This window comes from Buteo buteo, chromosome 4, assembly GCF_964188355.1.
Source record: "Buteo buteo chromosome 4, bButBut1.hap1.1, whole genome shotgun sequence".
Lineage (NCBI taxonomy): Eukaryota > Metazoa > Chordata > Aves > Accipitriformes > Accipitridae > Buteo > Buteo buteo.
In genome coordinates this window covers 42,908,735-42,928,016 of record NC_134174.1, presented here as the reverse complement: position 1 = coordinate 42,928,016, position 19,282 = coordinate 42,908,735, and the positions used below count along the sequence as shown (strand labels likewise).

The following is a 19,282-nucleotide window of genomic DNA, read 5'->3' as shown; positions in this document are numbered from 1 at the left end:
TGCTTCTGGCTCCAGTTATAGAAGTATGAATCACATAGTATGTACATTAGTGGTCACACTATAGCTAATGTGACTACTTACCTGATTAAAGGTATGCATATATAAAATATGCTAGGGGTCTCAATGGAATAATCAGATGGTGGAAACACTGTGCTTGATTTTTTTCCTTCTTTCTCCTGTTTTTACATCAAAATGCATCAAAAGCAATAAAACTCCCATACATAATGCAAGCCAAGTGCATTTTAACTTGGTTTGGAGGGCTTTTATTCTAGGGTTTTTTTTATAATAAACTGTATTCCACTTTATATGTTGATACTACATTGCGGTCTGTTATATATTTCAATAAGCACCTCCTTCTATATATTACAATAACTTCAGATCACTAGAAATGTAGATGACCTAGGCCAGAGGACTTCTTTTTCTATGAATCTGAAGGACAATATTCCAAATGAGTGAACATATTTTTCCCTGAATTATAAAAGAAGCCAACTGATAAGGATATAAAATGAAAAAAAATTTATAATACAGGAGTATGAGAAGTACAGGCTTTATAAATCAACTGTTCATTTTAGTTTGGAAGCAATTTGAAAAGAACACAGATTATGCATCAAAGTGTATCTGTGATTAGCATGAGCTGATAGCTTTCTGCTGTTACTGGTTCAATATTAATTTGAGACCTTGCCCAATAACATCAACATAAATTAGCTAAGACTCAAAATGGCAATCAACTTGGGGGACCTATCCTGAAAAGTGGTACTAACAACTTCCCAGCATCAATGAGCTTCTCGATCCTGCAGCTGTTTTTAAAAGCTTCCTCCCAAAGGCACATTTAGAACTGAATTAAATGCAACTTTGACTTAATTAACGTTTTAAATGATAATGAATACAATGTAGATTCATAGAAGGCATTTACATCGTGTTATAAAACTGATAAAAATTTAATAACTCTTTGTTAATAAGTTATGTCTCTCCAGACCCATAAAGCCTAAGGCAGTCAGTGCTGTAGTCTAGGGTCTAATCCAGGTTCCTAATGCAGGTGGTATAAGGAGGCAGGAGACTGACTTGACACTTGACATTTGCTCTAAGCCTGCTCTGGATCAAGCCACTGTTTGTTCATAAATACTTTATTTCATATAGTAAAGGTCAGAATTTGGGCTCAAGGCAGGGCTATGACAGAAATGCTCAAGCTGAAACCGAGCCAGCTCTGGCATCTGTCGCTTGAAATAGCTTGGAAACAGTAGAGAAGGAGACCTAACTGGCTAGCATCTGTCCCACACCAAGGAGGTAACAGGAAGAATCTGCTGCCTGGTGGTAAGAAACTGTCATGGTGAGTTTCATGACAACCAGCCACACTCAGGAACTAAAAATGCAGACATAATTTCCATGTCACCTTGCATAAGACCCTCTGCTAAATTCGCTCCACAGGATGCAGACAGCATCTTTTCTAGCTTGTCACCATCAAAGCAAGCCACTTGCTAGTCTCTTCCCTGTGACCCTGGCAAGAATCACTACTCAATGTAAAGGCCTAAAGGAATTAAATGCGGACTTCTTGATCTCTCCCTCCCCCACCTTCCCAATTCTTCAAAAGCTTTGTTGCTAAACTTAGCACTGCCTTCATTCCATTGTGATGTGAGAGTTCATCTCCTTGTTACAGACATCACAAATTGGGCAGAGATCCCTCTCATCAGACTAGTGGTATATGCTACATCACAAAACTCATCTGAAAAGGCATGTGCTTCATTATTTTTATTTTCTGGTCATGACTAACAAGTCAGATTGTCTCACTTTTACCATTCTAGCATCTGGAAAGGAACAGCTTGGTTTGGAGGGTTGTTTTGGTTTTTTTCTAGTCTTGCATTTCTACATCTCAGTATTCATCTACATGCTCATATTATACCCAAAAGAAAGCTAAATAATTTAGCAGCACTCAAGTTCTATCAAAATATAGAACAATGAAGGGGATTCCTTTTTTGAGTCTTAGAGTCAAACCACATACTTATCATAGAATCATAGAATGGTCTAGGTTGGAATGGGCCTTAAAAATCATCTAGTTCCAACCCCCCTGCCATGGGCAGGGACACCTTCCACTAGACCAGGTTGACCAAAACCCCATCCAACCTGGCCTTGAACACTTCCAGGGATGGAGCATCCACAACTTCTCTGGGCAACCTATTCCAGTGCCTCACTACCTCACAGTGAAGAACTTCCTCCTTGTATCTAATCTAAATCTACCCTCTTTCAGTTTAAAGTCTTGACTTGAAGCCACCTGTTGTAAAATACCTATTGTTTCATGTTACCCCCGCCCTCTAATTAACGTCGTCCATTCAGTGTTTGAAAAGGAAATACAAAAGTCCCAGTGCATTCATACACATGAAAAAAAAGGATGGAATAGATACTTGGAATCTCAGGAGGGCATATACCAGCCTATTCTGATCACTGCTTCTATCTCTATGTTAGTAACACAGAAAAACATACAGTTGCATCAAGAAGATCACCTGAAGCTCTGCACATCAAGAGTGAGAAAAAGATAGAATCAAAGGGTTGGTTCAGTGGAATCACTGTTCCAGTAAGCAGTTCTTGAATGCTAGTTAAGACTGTGATTGCATATATTGTCAATTCATCCTATCTTCTTTAGTGGAAACACCTGCATGCATCTTTGTACAACTGCCACAGGGAGAAGAAGATGGAAAGAAAGTAGGTTAGGCTGAATTGCAAATATAAACTAAGCTTGGAAGTGGAAGGGTAATTAGGAGATTTTCATTCTCAGAAAAGCAGATCTCATGGTGTCTGGCTTCCGATTTGCCAGTACCACAGGCTATAGAGCTGGCTGCAAATACAGCAACCATTTGACTTCATGTCAATGGCTACACCAGAAGAACCTCTATAGAAGAGCACAGGAATCTCCCACACTGGTATTTTCTTTTGCAATTGTTCCATTGTCTGGTTTTATGTGCTTCAAAACCCCATTGGCCTGTTTTGGTAACAGCAGCTTTCTTGACTGTAGTTCATTCTGAGAAGGTGGCTAAGGAAGGTAAGGGGTTTTTTCTTCATTACCCAGTAGCAACATAGACTACTTTAAGATGTATATGCCTGACTTTTTTTCCAGCTGTATTGGACTTGTATCTTAATTGAGTTACCTAGTATTTTGTCGGCAAAACTGAACACTAAAATATACACAGGTGTCCATTTTTACATTATTTTCAGTATTTTGAAAGGGGACACATGCAGTCTTATAAAGGTATTTAGAAGAAACATCATAGCCATGCCAATTCTCAGGAACACCACCCTGAATACATGGGAATTGATATAACTGAAGTAAAAATCTGTCACCTTAAAAGAAGAACAATATTTGGAACTAGTTTTACATAAATCAGTGTATCACCCACAGCATGTTTCACAGGCTTATTATTTATATTCTCTGTGGCTTTGAATTAACAGGAATTTATTTGGCACTATGTCTCATTTTAATGTCCCATTTCCATTGATCTTTTTTACAAAAAAAAAACCACAAAAAAACCACAACAAAAAAACAGGCTACAGAACATAATGCTATATCATTCTCCAGTATACAGAGGTGGGATCACCCCATAGAAGTGAGCTGTAAAAATCATAACGATCTGATTATAATCACTTGCTTATGACCTGATGATGTCATCCCTAAGGGGCAACATCTGTCTGTCCTTCCCAAGCAGACCTCATTGCTTATTTACTCCTTCAATTTCTTCTTCCTCAAAACATTAAAGGTGTGCTATTGGCTTTTTGTGCAGGACAAAGATGAGACAGTGTGACCATAGAGAGATCAGTGGGTTGTATTAAAGAAAAGGTGTTCATGCAGTTTATGTAAAAGTAAGAATTTCAGAGCAAATGAGTGTCCATCCCTCCTGTGGCCACAACAGAATTCTCACAGCTCAGAAAAGGTGTGTAGTGGGAGAGAGCAGTGATAGTACCTCACCTTTTCCTATTCAGAGTATTATAAATATAACGTAAACGGGATCATATTTATAGCTCATTTGAGAATCTCAAAGTCTCTAGCCACCACAAGGTGGTATATGCACCCTATAAAAGGGAAACCATTGTTGCTGAAGGGTGAAAATAAAATTCTAGCACTGAAAGCTGTCCTTTGACAAGGCACATACAGGCCCTTCCTGCACCTTAGCTCATCCATAAAAGCGAGTATTTCTTGTTGTCCTGGCTACTTCAGCAGGACTAGAGAAGTAGTAGGTTAGTTTTGTTCTGTAGAAAGCAGAGGACACAGCTCTTGCATTCTGGGAGAAATAGAGACTATGCTGTCTTTGCAGCCAGTAATTTAGGAATCCAGGACTTAATAGTCAAGTCATTTAGAAAAGCCCAAGCACAGTTATACAACTGATGAGTTTTAGATACACTGACCAGTGTGTGTGTGTTATGCATTCTTCTCTGTGGCTAAATCAGTAAGTGACATGTCATTTCAACTCCCATTATAGAATTTGTTTTTTTAAGTTGTAAAGACATACAGGCAGAGTCTACACTGCCCTAAGGAGCACAGGTCAATGAAGAAGCTAGTTTTCCTTGACTTAACTTGTTAAACCACATTGCCAGGCATAGCTTCAGCACAGTGTACCAACCTTGGTTCAACAGGCATCCTTACACAAGCTACCCAAAATGTTCACCTAATCTTGCAGAATGTGATTTTAGGTCCTTTGAGAAAGACTCAGCAGCTAACTTGTCTGTTCAGCATAAACCACACAATGCCACTAGAAGATCAGATGGAATATGTGGTTCTAAACTGGGCTTGGCACACAGGTATGTATATGCTTTGGCTACTTTCAAAAGTTAAGCTTTCTCCAGCTTGTCTTAGCATGGTCTTTCTTTCCACATAATATGGCTATGAGTTTGGGCTGAACTCTGAATTCAAAATATAGCAATAATTAGTCTTGCCTTTTGTCTCCGGACATCTCTGATATTCACCAAAGTCAAAGTCTTCACATAAAGCTTCTCAGAACTATCAGAGCATGCCAAAGCATGTTTTCTCACAAGCTGAATTAGATATGCCGGGGCCTAGTATCAAGAATGTCCTTGGAAATTTAGATTCCCAAGGCAGTGGGCACAGCAACAAGTTTAGAAAAGGTTTCCTTTTGGAACGTGCACTTTTGATGTTCCTGAGAAGCACAGCCATATGGTGATACAGAAACACAGAAATTAAGTGGTTCAGGTTAAGATTCCGTCTGTATCAATTAATCATTTGAACGGCACTCCCCAAGATTTGGCACAGACCTAAGCAGAAACATCACACTTATTAGTAACATAATTTCATTGTATAAACCACCCCAGGTTTTTCAGTGACTAAGTGCCTCTCTTCATGCTAATTCACTTGAGTCTCCAGTGCAAAAAATGCTTGGACCATTTGACTGCTGTTCATATAGCAATCTACCAAAAGCAGCTAAACCTGAAAAAATGTAGACAGAAAAACTTTTAAAATTCTATTTCCTTACTTTTAGAAATATCATATCCATTTTTTTTTCCAGACAACTGCCTATAAACTCAAAAGCTATTTTAATGTAATTATATTTAATCAAAATATGATTTTCATTTGCTGGAAGTACAGGCAACAATATAATAACAGAGAAACTCATCCACAGTGGAAAATACACTGCAAGTGTTACTTTCTTTACATATTATACAATTAGTACACTAAATCCTGTGTACATCACTGAATATGTAAATTGATATCTTCTACTTGACATCAGATTCTTACAAACAGCACTAATTCTTACAGAAGCTACTCATTGTTCCAAGAAGTTTCATACAATGGTCTGTGACTTTATTTACCTTGAAGAAAAAGCCTGTTTTTATAACCAAAAGTTTTTTTTTAAAAAAAAAAACAGGCAAGAAAGAAATGCATTAAGCAATTGTAGAAGCAAACCAACCCAACTGGGGCACCACGACCAAAGCAAGCCCTGTAATAGTATAATGACCTTTAATGAGTGTCTGGGGAAACAATACAGTCCTAGCATAAAAGACAAAGGGCAAAACCCATCGTGGCTCCACTGACACTAATTCAAAATGATTTTCAGAACAACTAAAGAATGTAAGAGAGGTAATCTGATCCACCAATCTGACCTCACTTTGATTCTGGGGCCCTGCTGCTGCCATTTCTAATTGTCAAACACTCTACATTTCACATCTGCTCATATTTAATGAAAAGCTGACTCTCACCACCATTCTTTGAGTTAACTAGCTCTGTCAAGATGGGCATTATACGACCCCTGTGCACTGCAAAGAAAACACACTGATTTCTATTGAAGCCCTGCCAGTGAAACATTGCATGTGTATATATATATATATTTTAATTGGAAAAGAAAGGCTTATGCTGCTTTGCAGAGAGTGTGAATTGGTATTGATTTTTGTACTTATTATTAACAGTCAAAGGTGACTAGTCTCACAAGGGGAAGAGTGAGCTCTCTTTTGATTTGATGGAGTGATGAAGAGAGGAAAAAGCCCTTGAAAGATAGGATGCTAAAAATCCTCAAAGCTGTCAATATCACTCATCCTTCAAAATGTAACATAGATCTAATGTGTTTCCCAAAAGTGTTGTTTTTTGGTGGAAATAATATCATTATTGTGGATGTTTTTGGCTCAGCAGGCAACACAATCAAAAATGTTTACTTTATCTGCCTCTGTAGAGTCTTAAGTGAACTTGAAAGCTATGGTAGACCTACAAATTATGGTTTTTCTTTCTTGCCAAACAGTGCTAATGGCAGAAATTTCACCCATTTGTAGGGCACATATTCATTTAGCCTGGTCTGGTTGCTGTTAACACCAGTGCCAGGACCCAACCACATACACTCTGTACTAGTCTGTATTAATGCAAACTATACCAAGCACTGTGTTACTGAGGCTGTTAGGCTATGTAAGTAACACTGCCTGCAGTAATTCTCAATCTAGGAAGGTTTCTTGTTCACTTTTCTTAACAAAATATGTTTTGCTATGTTTTACTCTGATAAAGGTCTCTTTAATGGATAAAAACTCCTGTAACTTAGAATTGGACTTAAAACTGGGAACCATCTCCCCTGAGGTCATGCATGAGTTACAAACAAGTAGATAAAAAGGACATTCAGAGTGCTTATGCACATATACAGAGAGAAGATTTCTGGTAAAATCTCCAAGAAATTCTATTAGAATCACTTTAATTGACACAGTCTTCAGACAAAAATGCTAATAAAATCATAGTATTGTTATATGCTCCACATTTGTGTCTGGAAAAATAGTTCAAATGTCAAAACTGTTAAAGCGAAGTCATTCAACACTTGAACTTTATACTGCAATACACATATGGTATCAAAAGGCAACCAGATGCATAATCTACTAACTACATTATACTCTTAGTAGTAGAAGGCATCTTTATCCGTGATGGCTTGTAATGTAAAGCGGACATGCTTTCTGATCAAAACTCCTAATACTCCTTAGAGATGTATCTGAATAATTTTATAGTAGGGAAAGTAAAACCGTTCCTGTCCCGAGACATAGTTTTGCCTGTTATGAATGTCTAAAGAGGATTAAAAAGTGGGGGGGGGGGGGGGGAAGTCATCATTTTATTTAACAATCTTCTTCAATTATTGACATCACACTCATAAAGCAAGCTTTGGAATCCCTTCTGTTTGCCCAAAGAACTCATGGTTACGCAGAATTGTCCCAAGTTCTCTGTCTTCTCCCTCTCAACTCTGATCTTTCAAAAGAGCTTTTGGAGCATATTCCAGAATGGTACTGTCCTATGGGACAGATTCTAAAGCTAATTTCAAAAAGTTTGCATCAGGAATTTTGCATCAGGCTAGCCCTTCTAAAAAGGCACTACAAAAAGTACAACCATTTTTACTAAGATTTCTGCGGATTCAGTATTAGATGGAAGGTCCTGCGTTATTGAGAATGAAGGGTTACAGACAAAAGTAAAGATAACGGTAGCAGTATAGAACAGAATTCTAGCTACTACGGTTCAGCTACTAAGTTGTATCCTGTATATTTATTCACTGCCTATTGTATGCTGCTCTAGTGCCAGCACTATTAAAGCTGTCCGCTTAGCATCAGTCATAGATTTAGACACAGGCCTGTTCCTCCATTGAAGCACTTCTTGTTTAATTAATGACAATTTATATTAAATAAATTAAATAAAATATGTCACCAAACTGCACTAGTAAGGTCCTGCATTCTATTGCAAAAGCATGCTTCATAAAGAGCACACAAAGCAAAATAATGAATTAATTTTTCATATTAAAAATAAAGTAAAACAGAAATATAAATACAGAGCTGTATTAAAATTTGGGTTTGACTTTTTAAAAAAGCATCAGCCCAGTAAAACTCACAGAACTACAATGTACGACACAAGACGGGGATGATACCACAGACACCACAGACATGGAACAGCATGTGTTGGTGTTAAAACTTACAGGCACGTAAACTGGTGGAGCAATCATTAACAGAGACAGAAGAAAGTGGGAAGGCTCTCTCAAGGGTGTCCATGTTACTATGTACACTGCCTGACATGCAAGAGCAGTCACGCTCAGAGCGTCCGCAATCAAAACAACATGCCAGTTTCATTCTCTTGTAGATGGACATCTTGGCTATAACCATGTGTTGGATGGGAGGAGAGGAAGAGCAGCAGGTTAATGGCAAGGTTATATATATAACAAGGCAGCTGGAAGGTAATTTAAGGGATTTAATACAGGCCTTAGTTTATGTTAACAGTCTTGACCCAGGAAAAAAGAATGCAATCAGATTATTGATAACACTTTGGCTGTACATTAAAAGTAGGGCAAAAGATAAATTGCTTTTTATTTCTGTTCAGTCTTAGAGGGTGACCGCAGACATGGGGAAGAATTACTGTTTACAGTCAAGTGTTTGGATCAAAAAAGAACATAGTAAAAGCAGAGAATCCTAAGAATATATTTTTCCCTTGGCACAATTAATACTACTGGGCTAAAATGAAAAGAAAAATCTGAAGTTGCTAATCCATTAGATATTTTTGGCCTATCCTACTTCCTGTAAAAATCAAAGGCTTTTATATATCTATATATATATATGTATGTATACACACACAAAAACACACATACACGTATATTCTTACATACACACACTCACACGTATACATTATACACATACATACATATATATACATATATATAAATACATTTGTTCTTAAACATATGCTAATAATTTCTCTGTATTAAACTGTGCCAGGGAACTCCTTTATTGCAATAAATTACACATTACTAAAGAGTTACAAGATGTTAATAAAATTTTCTGAAAAAATTTACTTCATTTACATTATATCTTCAGGAATTCAAATTAACTCTTGACAGAATACCAAAATTTGCCCATATAAGAGACACAACTAATAATGGTAAATATGCTTGACAGTAAAATCAGTTCACAAATAAGGCATCACCAAAAGCACACAGAGCATTGGTCCCCTGAAACATGCTGAACCAATCATTGGCATGTTTTCTGCTATGGATTCAAACATAGATGGAGAACCAAATAACTGAATGTAGAATTAGAGGCTAATTCCAAAAGGAGTGCCAGGTTAGATTAGAACATTTCTATCCTTCAGTCATCTGAAAGGCCTCGTTATATATTTCTAGAAACATACAGCATCCTATTTTATAAATGCACGTGTAAGTACCATGGTGCAATTTTGTATGTTACCTGAATCACAGGTACGTTTAAGTCTGGAGGAATGCAAAGGCCATTTAGATTGTTTCACATGTTGCATTGAACCAACACTTTTGGTAATGGTTTAGATTGAACTGACTCAATTATACTAAAAACAAAACAGAACACTGACAGGCAAAAACAAAACCTTAAAAGCAAATGCAGAAAAAAGGTAATGTTTCTCTGGCCTGTACCTTCAGTTTCGGATGTCTTTTTTGCATTATGGTAATAACATTAAATTTAAAATAATTTCTCTCTTTTTTTTTTTTTTTTTCCCAATTTCTTAATGCCACAGTCACCAGGGAAGAGGGATTGAAATTGCTCAAATGGGTCAAGTCCTGTTCTAAGGCCTTGATGACTTGCCATATAGTATACTTGTCAAGCAAGGGTAACATTATGATTGTGGAAAACAGGCATTGAGGGAGATGAATGAGTGATCTCTTCAGCAGCGACTCCATTCCTCTAAAACTTTGCTCATATGACTAATGCCATGTTCTTTTAGCATCCTAGTAGAGTTATCTTACAGCTGTTCAGAAAGTCATCATGCAGCATCAGGCTTGTTCATTGCATGGTACATCATTCCTCAGAGCTTGGCTTTTAGTAAGAAGGTTTCCACTGCAGCTTTTGATGCATACACATTCAAACTACACAGAAAATTCAAAACAGCATTTGTTTTCCCATGGTTTCCCTCTGTCTAAATCTTCCCAACACATTCTTTAAAGTGGAAAAGTTGGGCAGAAAAAGAAAAGTGAAATATGTTACCAAAAATGTGGAAGTCTTTCCATTATGCCTATGTTATTATTTTCACTTTAAGGAAATGAAACAAAAATAAAGGGCATTTGTGAGACACACGAACAGTAGGTGAGGTAAAAGGCAGGCCCATTTTGTAGTAATTATAGCTGTTTTGAAGAACTTTTTCTAATCAAATGCTGTAGCAAAACACACTGCTCAGAAATTCTCAACTGCTATGTCATTGGTTAGTAACAGTCCCTGGTTTTCATTTACTTGTAGCCATATCTTGTCAACAGTCAATAATAGGATAGGACACATTTATGAAAATTAAATGAAATCATCCTTAAGGGCAAAGAGGGTTGGGAAGGAAAACTTTTTGTACCATTTTCATCAGACTTAAACCAATGAAGTGGGAAATTTAAGCCCTTCTGTTCAATAGGGAAAGGACTCCATGGCACTTCTCAAAAGCAATGCCCTTTCAGGGACTGTTTTTAACTATTATTATCTGGTGTTCTGGAGATCATGCATCATTTTAATATTTCACATCATTAACATGCAGGAAACAGGCTTGGACCTGGAAATATAAGTAGCAGAAAGGACTTGCTATAAGTGTTTCAACCAGTATATAAGCAACTGCATATCAGAGCAATACATTTTGGAAAGAAAACATGCTGTTACTCTTCATTCCTTTTATACAGTCATTGTTACATTCATACCAAATACAATACTTATTTTCTTTTAAATAAAACAAAACATGGATTATTAGTAGGGATGACTAGCGACAAGATCAAAGACAAGACAGGAATGGTTTTAAATGGTTCAGCCACACACATACCATTTCCTCTAAAAGTTCCGTGAACAGTAACAATAAATGGGAATCATCAGAGAGACAGGGGGACCTTAAGAACAGCCTCTGGGTGGGTGTTAAATTCATTTGACACCTGTAGCACCTGTGTAAGAATCAACTCATTTCTATTCATAGAAATGTTATGGATGTTGAACAGAACTGTTATTTGCAACTAGTGAAAATGTAAGTTGGGACATAAAGGAAATTACTCCCTGATTTTCAATTGAATAATAAATGGACAAAAAGGAAGAGCAGATCCTTCTACTTAGTATGATGACAATCTCACAGCATTTGTAAAATATATTAGTAAAAATATCAGGGGAAGTTATCATGGACACGGAAATCAGACTACTTAAGTAATTTACTGACAAAACAAAGCATGTATGAACTTGTCATTTTCCGATTTGTTAAGAGCAAAAGGAAAGCAAAATTTCTGTCAATTCCTTATAAAGTAAATAAATACTTTTAAAAACTTTTTTTTGTTGCAAATTTTCTCAGAAGGCAACAGCCTTCCATTCTACCAAGGAAGGAATGTGCCTTAGATGTCTAAGCTTCTAGCAGTACCTTGCTTTCTGATCTCAAAAACTCAAAAAGTCTAGTCCAAATTTCTGGATTGTCTGGATCTGAGTTATTACTTAGAGTTCACAAACAGTAATGGGAAATATTTCCAGCTGCAAAAATAAGCAAAGGAAACTGCAGATTATTCTCTACCTAAGATGTCAAGAAACAGCTCCTTTTTTTTTTTTTTAAAGCAAGCAGAACAAAGTATCCCTTCATCTTTGCTGGGTTTTGTTTGTTTTTTTTTTTTTTTTCACTTTTTTTTTTTTTTTTTTTCCCCCAAAGCTATACAGTCTACCCAATCCTCGTGTTCCACCCATCCCTATAGCAAGTTTTCCTTGTGACCTCAACGGTAACAAAGAGTAGATCTACGAGGACATCTAGTGGATCTCCCTGAGATAACAGCTGGTTAGGAAGGTAATGAACGGGAGGTTTCTTGACCAGCAAATGGCAAAAAAAGTCCCACTACACTTAAGAATTGAAATGCATACAGTGTCATTTCAATTCATCAAGTTCTCATGATCCACAGTATGAGTAAAACAACAGCAACATTAAAGGACGACCAGACTGATTTGATCGCCTTTTAGCAATGCCGGTTAGCATCATGAGACCGAAATATTGAAAGGACTTCCCCCAGCACAATTTCAGTTTTCTGAAAAATACAGCAGCATATCTTAAACTGTTGGTGAGAATTTATTTTCTCTTGACACAACAGGCAAAGCTATCTCTCCCTTATTTAATTTTTAAAAGAACAACTTCAAGACCACCAAGTCAGCTTGCTCACTATCTTGCAATTTTTTCAAAGGCAATTGGTTAGTTGTTTCCTATAATTCATGCGGTGCTGTTCTTTGCCAAAAGTGTAGAAACAGCAGGTTACCTGAGTGGAAATTTTGCCCTATTTTAGTAGCTATAAGAATGACTCATGGGTTTTGAAGTAATGGCACATTTATAGACCAATTCATTTTAATTTTCAAATCAGATCATGACCTTTCCTTCATTACCTTAAAGAAGACTCTCAGCCAGTGTACTCTCAAAGCTAACTGCATTTCTGAACAAACTGAAGCTATTGGGGAAATGGAAAAAACATGTCAAAGCTACATGACCTTTTCTTTTTTAATACTCTCTTAGCATGAAGAGCTGTTTTATTTGTTTATTTATTACTATTTAAACTAATTTCTCTGGTCCAGAAAATCCTCAACATAGAAACATATTTTAAATAAATACATTGCTTCAAAGGAATCCAAATCACTTCCAGTATTTTGCTTCAAAGTCAATAGGATTCATCATTTTATCCCTAGAAATTAGTTTCTTTCTGGTTTATTATTAAGTATTGATTCTTATCATGCTGACCTGTTTCACAATCTGCTTTTCTGTGCTGCCCTATCTTTCTTCTGTGTCATTCTATTGGCTGAAAAGAGATCTTTGGAGAAATTTCTATTCTCTGTTTGAATGCTTTCTACTGCAACAGGATCTCAAGCCTTTATGCACCACAATAAGATAAATAGTAAATAATGATGATCCTAATGACTGTCATCACAATTCCAAGGTGACTAGCACTTTATCATGCAAGTCCAGGAGTGTCAACTCTTCCTTGATTCTTTGCAAGATCCCATGGTGTGTACAGCTGAGAGGGAAAACACTATCTCAATCATGATTAAAACCTGAAGTGTCAATAAATTCAGAATATCTGGTAAAATGTTGAGAAAGTCTTATACCCTCACTTATTTAGAATAGCTGCAGTTATACGGTATGGTTAGCAGCCTCAATATGGCACAGTAAAGCCTCACTGCAGCTATGAAATATTTGATCCCTCTTGCTGTTTGAAAGAACAAGCCCATATAATCCCAACACTGCCCTATAAGCAGTACATTTCTTTGCAGTGCTTTTATTTCTAAGCAGCAAATTCTTTCCATGTCCCAAATGCTGTGTTTATTTAAATTATCACGACTGTACACTCTAAAAAGGGCTGACAAGAGACTTCATAGATTCTGTACACTTTAAAGTGATAAGACTTAGATTGACATGAAGTGGTCTATAAAGTTCATATCCTATATATAAGGTAAAACTACAGCTTAGGTCCTGAAAAGTCAGCATGGCTTTACTCATGTAATTAATTTCAAAACAAGCAAGCTGGGGAAAATAATCACTGTAGCTTTTTTTTTGTTGAAGATACCTGTAGGTTTATACATTACAAGTTAGCCACACATTTAATTCATTGTCTGGCTTTCCCCCATCTCCTTTTTTTTTTTTTTTTTTTTTCCAACGGGGAGAAAGGAGTTAGATAAGGACAGTAGAAGACTGCTGTGTTGCTCTTTGTGTCAGCTATGCAATGGAAAATACCAAGTAAAAAAAAAAAAATTGAAGATGGGTCTGACAATGAATGGCACTTAACCAGGCAAACAGTGCTATAGTGGGAATTACCCCAGCCTAACCAATATCCCTAAAATTTCATGAGATATCTCTCGAATCGTTTAAAGGAAATACTGTTGCCAAGATGTCTTTTTCAAATAGGGATAAAAAAAACAAGGATGTGGAAAAAAAGGGGCAAAAAGCTGGAAGAGGGGAAAACTGCTGTATTTTCTTCAACATCACCCTAATCTCCATGGGTGTAAACGATGAGAAACTTGTGGGTATGACGTCACTGCTACATGCAACATAAATAAAGAAAAGAACCAAAATACTGAACAAAAATACTCTCTGCTAGAGAAAGACAGGTTGGACCGCACTCTGGGCTACAGGGAACCCATTTTTACTCACAATAGATCACTATCAGTGTGCAGTTAAAATATAGTAGGGGCCGTGTTCCAAGGCAGCAAGAGGAAAAATAAATCAAAAGTTTGTCAATTGTCATAGATTACAAGAAATTCCTTCAAACACATCAATGTACACATGATATGTCCCCTCTGGGGTTCAATCCCCACCGTTCACAGCAAGCACTGTCACTGGAAAAAATATATAGAGAATTAGACCATAGCTGTTGCACAAAATGAAAGAAACAGGAGGAGTAGGTCATCCAGTTTAGAGATTTCATCCCAACATGGCTGCATTTTATATAAATATATACATGTATTTGGCCCCTTGCTGTAAAAACTACAGTTAAATGGAATAGGAAAGAGATTGAAAACATTAAAAAAATATTAACAATCTGTGAATAAGATTTCCACACAAGCATTTCTCTGGACAATGTGACATCAGCATTCATGTTATTCGGGGAGTGGGATGGGTAAGCAGAAAGGGATGGCAAAGAAACTGCAAAAGGAAAGCGAGGTTACTTTAATTATCCCTGGCCTTGTGGAAACGTAATGATCTGCCCTGAATTATTAATATTAGGCCTAACAGGTTTGGACAAATGGCTATGTAGGTCAGACTCACATTTAGACCCCAACAACACCACAAGCTAATGTTCAGACAGTATCTAAATTGATGTGCAACCTCAGATGCATTATTAAAGAATGCGGTTTTCAAGAGTCACAGGGAGCTGCATTAATTAATGCCACCATAATTAAGTTTTCCATGTAAAGATATTCTTTCACATTTAATTCATCTGAATGTGTCAATATTGTTACATACAACCTTTCATTTCATCTTACACCTTTTCCGCATTCAGCTGCCTCTAATTGCCATGTTACTCACTAATTAAAATATGTATTTATCATATAGGACGACATATACACATTTGTGACTATTTGCAGTGTCTTTGAAAATCAAATTAACATATTAGCTGTTGACAGTTTCTTAATTCAATAGGGAAAGAGTTTTCTTAATTTATGCTTTGTTTTGGTTAGACTGCATTTTTAAGACCAATGATTTGTGTAGCTTACAGGTGGATAACATAGTTAAGATTTTTCAAAAGTGATTAGTGATTCGAAAGCTAAAGCTAAGACATTTGATGTGAATAACAGTCTGCACTAAAGACTTACCTTTAAAAAAAAAAAAAAATCAGGTCCCATAAATAGGATCTTAAGATTGTCATCAAAATTTGAGAGATCAAAAATCACTAATTACTGTTGAAATTTAAATTTTTTGCTGATTGACAGAACTTTAAAAGCAAAGTAATTGTACTATTCCTAACAGTTGAGAGCGTGCTCCTAAGTGGAAGCTGTTCTCAGCTGTACTGAGAGCTGCCAGCTATCATCGTATCTATGACCATATGTCTGTGTATGTAGGAAAGGAGAGGGGAGAGGACAGATGGAAGGAGAGGTAGAGGGGAGACAATGAAAGGGAAATTTAAGATTTTACTCTCACTGACCATTTTTTTTCTTTTTCACCTGTCTCGGAGGATTCCCACCTTAGTGTTCAGTGCTCAGTGCAGCAGCTCTGACAGCTGTCTCTTTCTTCTGCCTCACTAACTCCATCATTTTGTTTCTTCATCTGTCCAACACCCTTTCATTTATTGGACTGATATGTGTGACCATGCCACTTGCAACATTTCCTAGTGCTACACACAGAAGTTGTCACTCTCACCTCTCGATGGCCCTGCTGCTGGATCACAGGCTGGATCACAGGATACTCTGTTTTCTCCCCGGTTTCCTAGTACTGAGGAGGTTACACTGATTCTCATTAATGTATAATAAAGGGCTCTTGCCCTTTATACTGTGAATTCCTGATTCCTATCTTCTAACACATTTCAATGAAAGGCACAGATGTCACATTAAAATGACAGAACTTTGGGAATTTTTTTTTTTTTTTAATCAGCACGTGTAAAAAGCATACACTATGTGAAGGAGTAGTAGAGGAGAAAATACGAATAAAATAGGTCTTTTTTGATAGAATCAGATAAAATTAAACAGGTAACATAATTCTCTTTATCTGTTGGATAATTTGGAAAAAAGATTGGGTTTGAGAGTTACAGGCACCCTGAGGCATCTGTAACTGGCTCTACCAGAACTTACTCAGCAGCCTCATTGGCTTTGGCAGCAGTTCAAAGGTCACATTCTCACATGGATAAACTGTTCTTGAACAATTTTTTTCCAATATGTTAGGCAATGCATACATTCCTTCCACATCAGGCATGCTTTCCATGTGCTTTGCTCTCCTTGTGGCTACAGGGAGGATAAATACCATTTTTTGTCAGTGTTTCAGCTGCTTTCTCTCAACTATACTACCTTGTTCCACAGTCCTGTTTTTTGAGAGGGAGAGGAGTTTCTTTAAAAACTCTAGTGACATAATTTTTCGTTTTAAAATCATCTTCAAGAATTCATCAATTTCAGGCACGCTTTAAAGGCAGAGAATGTCCAGTTTAGGCTTTCTTCCATCCTCTACACCAGTGCAGTGATAACACTATGACTGGATCTATAAATAAAAGAGTTTTTTCCTTTTTAAAAGTAATGGTAAAATAGATACGATCAAATACATCTGAGATCTTTCAATTTACCGAATCAGTATTTTTGAACTGAATAATCTTTTTCATGGGAGAATACCATGGAATGCACATAAATATTCAGATACCTATTGAGAAAAGGATCCCTAAATCCTTTTGATATCAGTATTACAAATATGCATGGGTCAAACACATCTTTGGCCAAAATGTGGTTCTGATAGTTCCTGAAAAAAGTCCTTTCAAAGTATATATAGATAAAATGCCAATTTCTATAATTTATGAAAATACAGATGCAAAGCCTGATCTCAACTCCAAAACTCAATGATTTCTTCATGCAAAATTTTCCAAACAATTTAAACAGCAAACCTAAGAACTTAACTAAGCCAAATATTAGCATTACAGCTATGGAATCTTCTAAAAGGATATATGTAAGAGGCACTAATATTTAATTTCTTCCAGACAATCACTTCCTCCAGTAAAACTGATCATTTATTTCAATAATAATTTATTTCAATAGTTATATGATGGAATATTATTCCTTAGTTTCTTCTTTTACAGAATCATGTTCAGCAAGATAGACAGAAGTTCTTTGCAGAAAACTATTGAAATTACTGGATTTCTGCATGGTATGAATGAGAGCAGAACTTCACTGTTAGCTCGTTCTTAACTCAGAAACTTCCACAATTAGATCTAGCTTGATTTAATTCTTCAGGTTTTGTTAGCTTGGACCCTAATGGAATTTTTAATGAAGAAACAGGTGTGAGTGGTGTGAAATGTGATAAAAATATATGGACTTCAGAAATGCAAATGGAACTTACTACGTTGCTGTGCATTTTTCTTAGCTTTTCTGTACCACTGTGTAAAACATGTAAACACATGTACAGATATCCTTCAAGGCTGAACAATCCATGAAAAGGAGAGGAAGGGAGTGATAGAAATATTACTTACGCCGTTTGCAGCCACATTTTTTTATCCTTTTGGGATCCGTGATGTCATCATGACAGGCCTTGCAGTAAAAAAATGCCCTAGAGAGACAGAATGGAAAAACTGACACATTTCTTAATCCATATAAATGAAATTACCCCCATATTTCCTCTTGTTGCAGTGCCAAATTAATGAAACATGCCAACACTAATTTCCTTTAATCTTTGAAAAGGTTTAGACATTTAAAGTAGGAAATATTTGCTGAAAGACCATTAATTTCAAACATAAGACTCCAAATTAGTGTTTCTTTTAATATACTTTTATTTGAAAAGTAATTGGGAGAACGGATGATAATTATGACACAGTGTATCAGTTCATTTGTCTTTTACCTTAGAAAAAAGAGCATCCAATGAATTTTGTCATGAAAATACATATACATAATGAATTCCCTGTTCTTATCAGATATAGCAGATTTGGGGTTTTTTTTAAAGGCTTTCTAGCACCCTGGGCCAATTTTTCAGCCTGGTCACAAGCAGGACTTCATTTTAGATACAATGAGAGATTGCAATTTGATCAATGTGACAGTAACATCAGATCTGCTGTTTACCAAAAAAACCTCCCAAACAAAACCAGAAAGGGAAAATCCACTCAAAATAAGTTCCTAAAGGAACATATAAATGAAAGAACTGAAATAATCTTTATTTAGACTATTTGTTTGTCCTCATCTGAAAAAGCAGAACCATTTTGGTTTTGAACAGACAAAAGCCAAAATTCCAAACAAAAATATGCATTAAGAAGGTGAATCATCTAGGTTTCCATTTAATATTTTTGCTTATGAACTTCTACTCTTGTATCAAATGGCTCACCACTAGGTGAAGCACAAGGAGAACTAAGGAAGTGAGAAAGGGTAAACACTTGACTTTATATAAGATTAAAACAAAATTCCAATTTAATAAATATGCATCAGACTGCCCACAGGAGAGTTTAATCATGCCTGTCAAGTCAACATGTCATGTAAGGCTGCTGTGACACATTTCATGAGGATCACGCAGCTGGCCTCTAGCTGGACAGTTACAATTTATGAGGGTTCTTGCTGGCACAACAAATTAAACATACTTTTTAACCTGCTGTAATTTCCCTGTACTTATCCATATTCAGGATATGTCAGCTCCATGCCTATCTTCCCAACCCTCTCTCATTGCAAACTTCTGTCCTGG

General features: G+C 36.5%; 1 protein-coding gene across 28 annotated transcripts in view; it reads right to left on the bottom strand.

Annotated features, from left to right (window-relative positions):
* The window catches only part of KCNMA1 (potassium calcium-activated channel subfamily M alpha 1), a 529,204-nt gene that overhangs the window by 88,043 nt on the left and 421,879 nt on the right, over positions 1-19,282 (bottom strand). For 25 of the 28 annotated variants that reach the window (XR_012650088.1, XM_075025663.1, XM_075025664.1 and 22 more), the window contains one exon: positions 18,090-18,166. Coding sequence is in view for 27 of the 28 variants with exons in the window: in XM_075025663.1 (XP_074881764.1) it covers positions 18,090-18,166 (77 nt within the window). In the remaining variant the exon portion in view is untranslated. The other 3 variants (XM_075025665.1, XM_075025694.1, XM_075025685.1) reach the window with 3 other exon arrangements.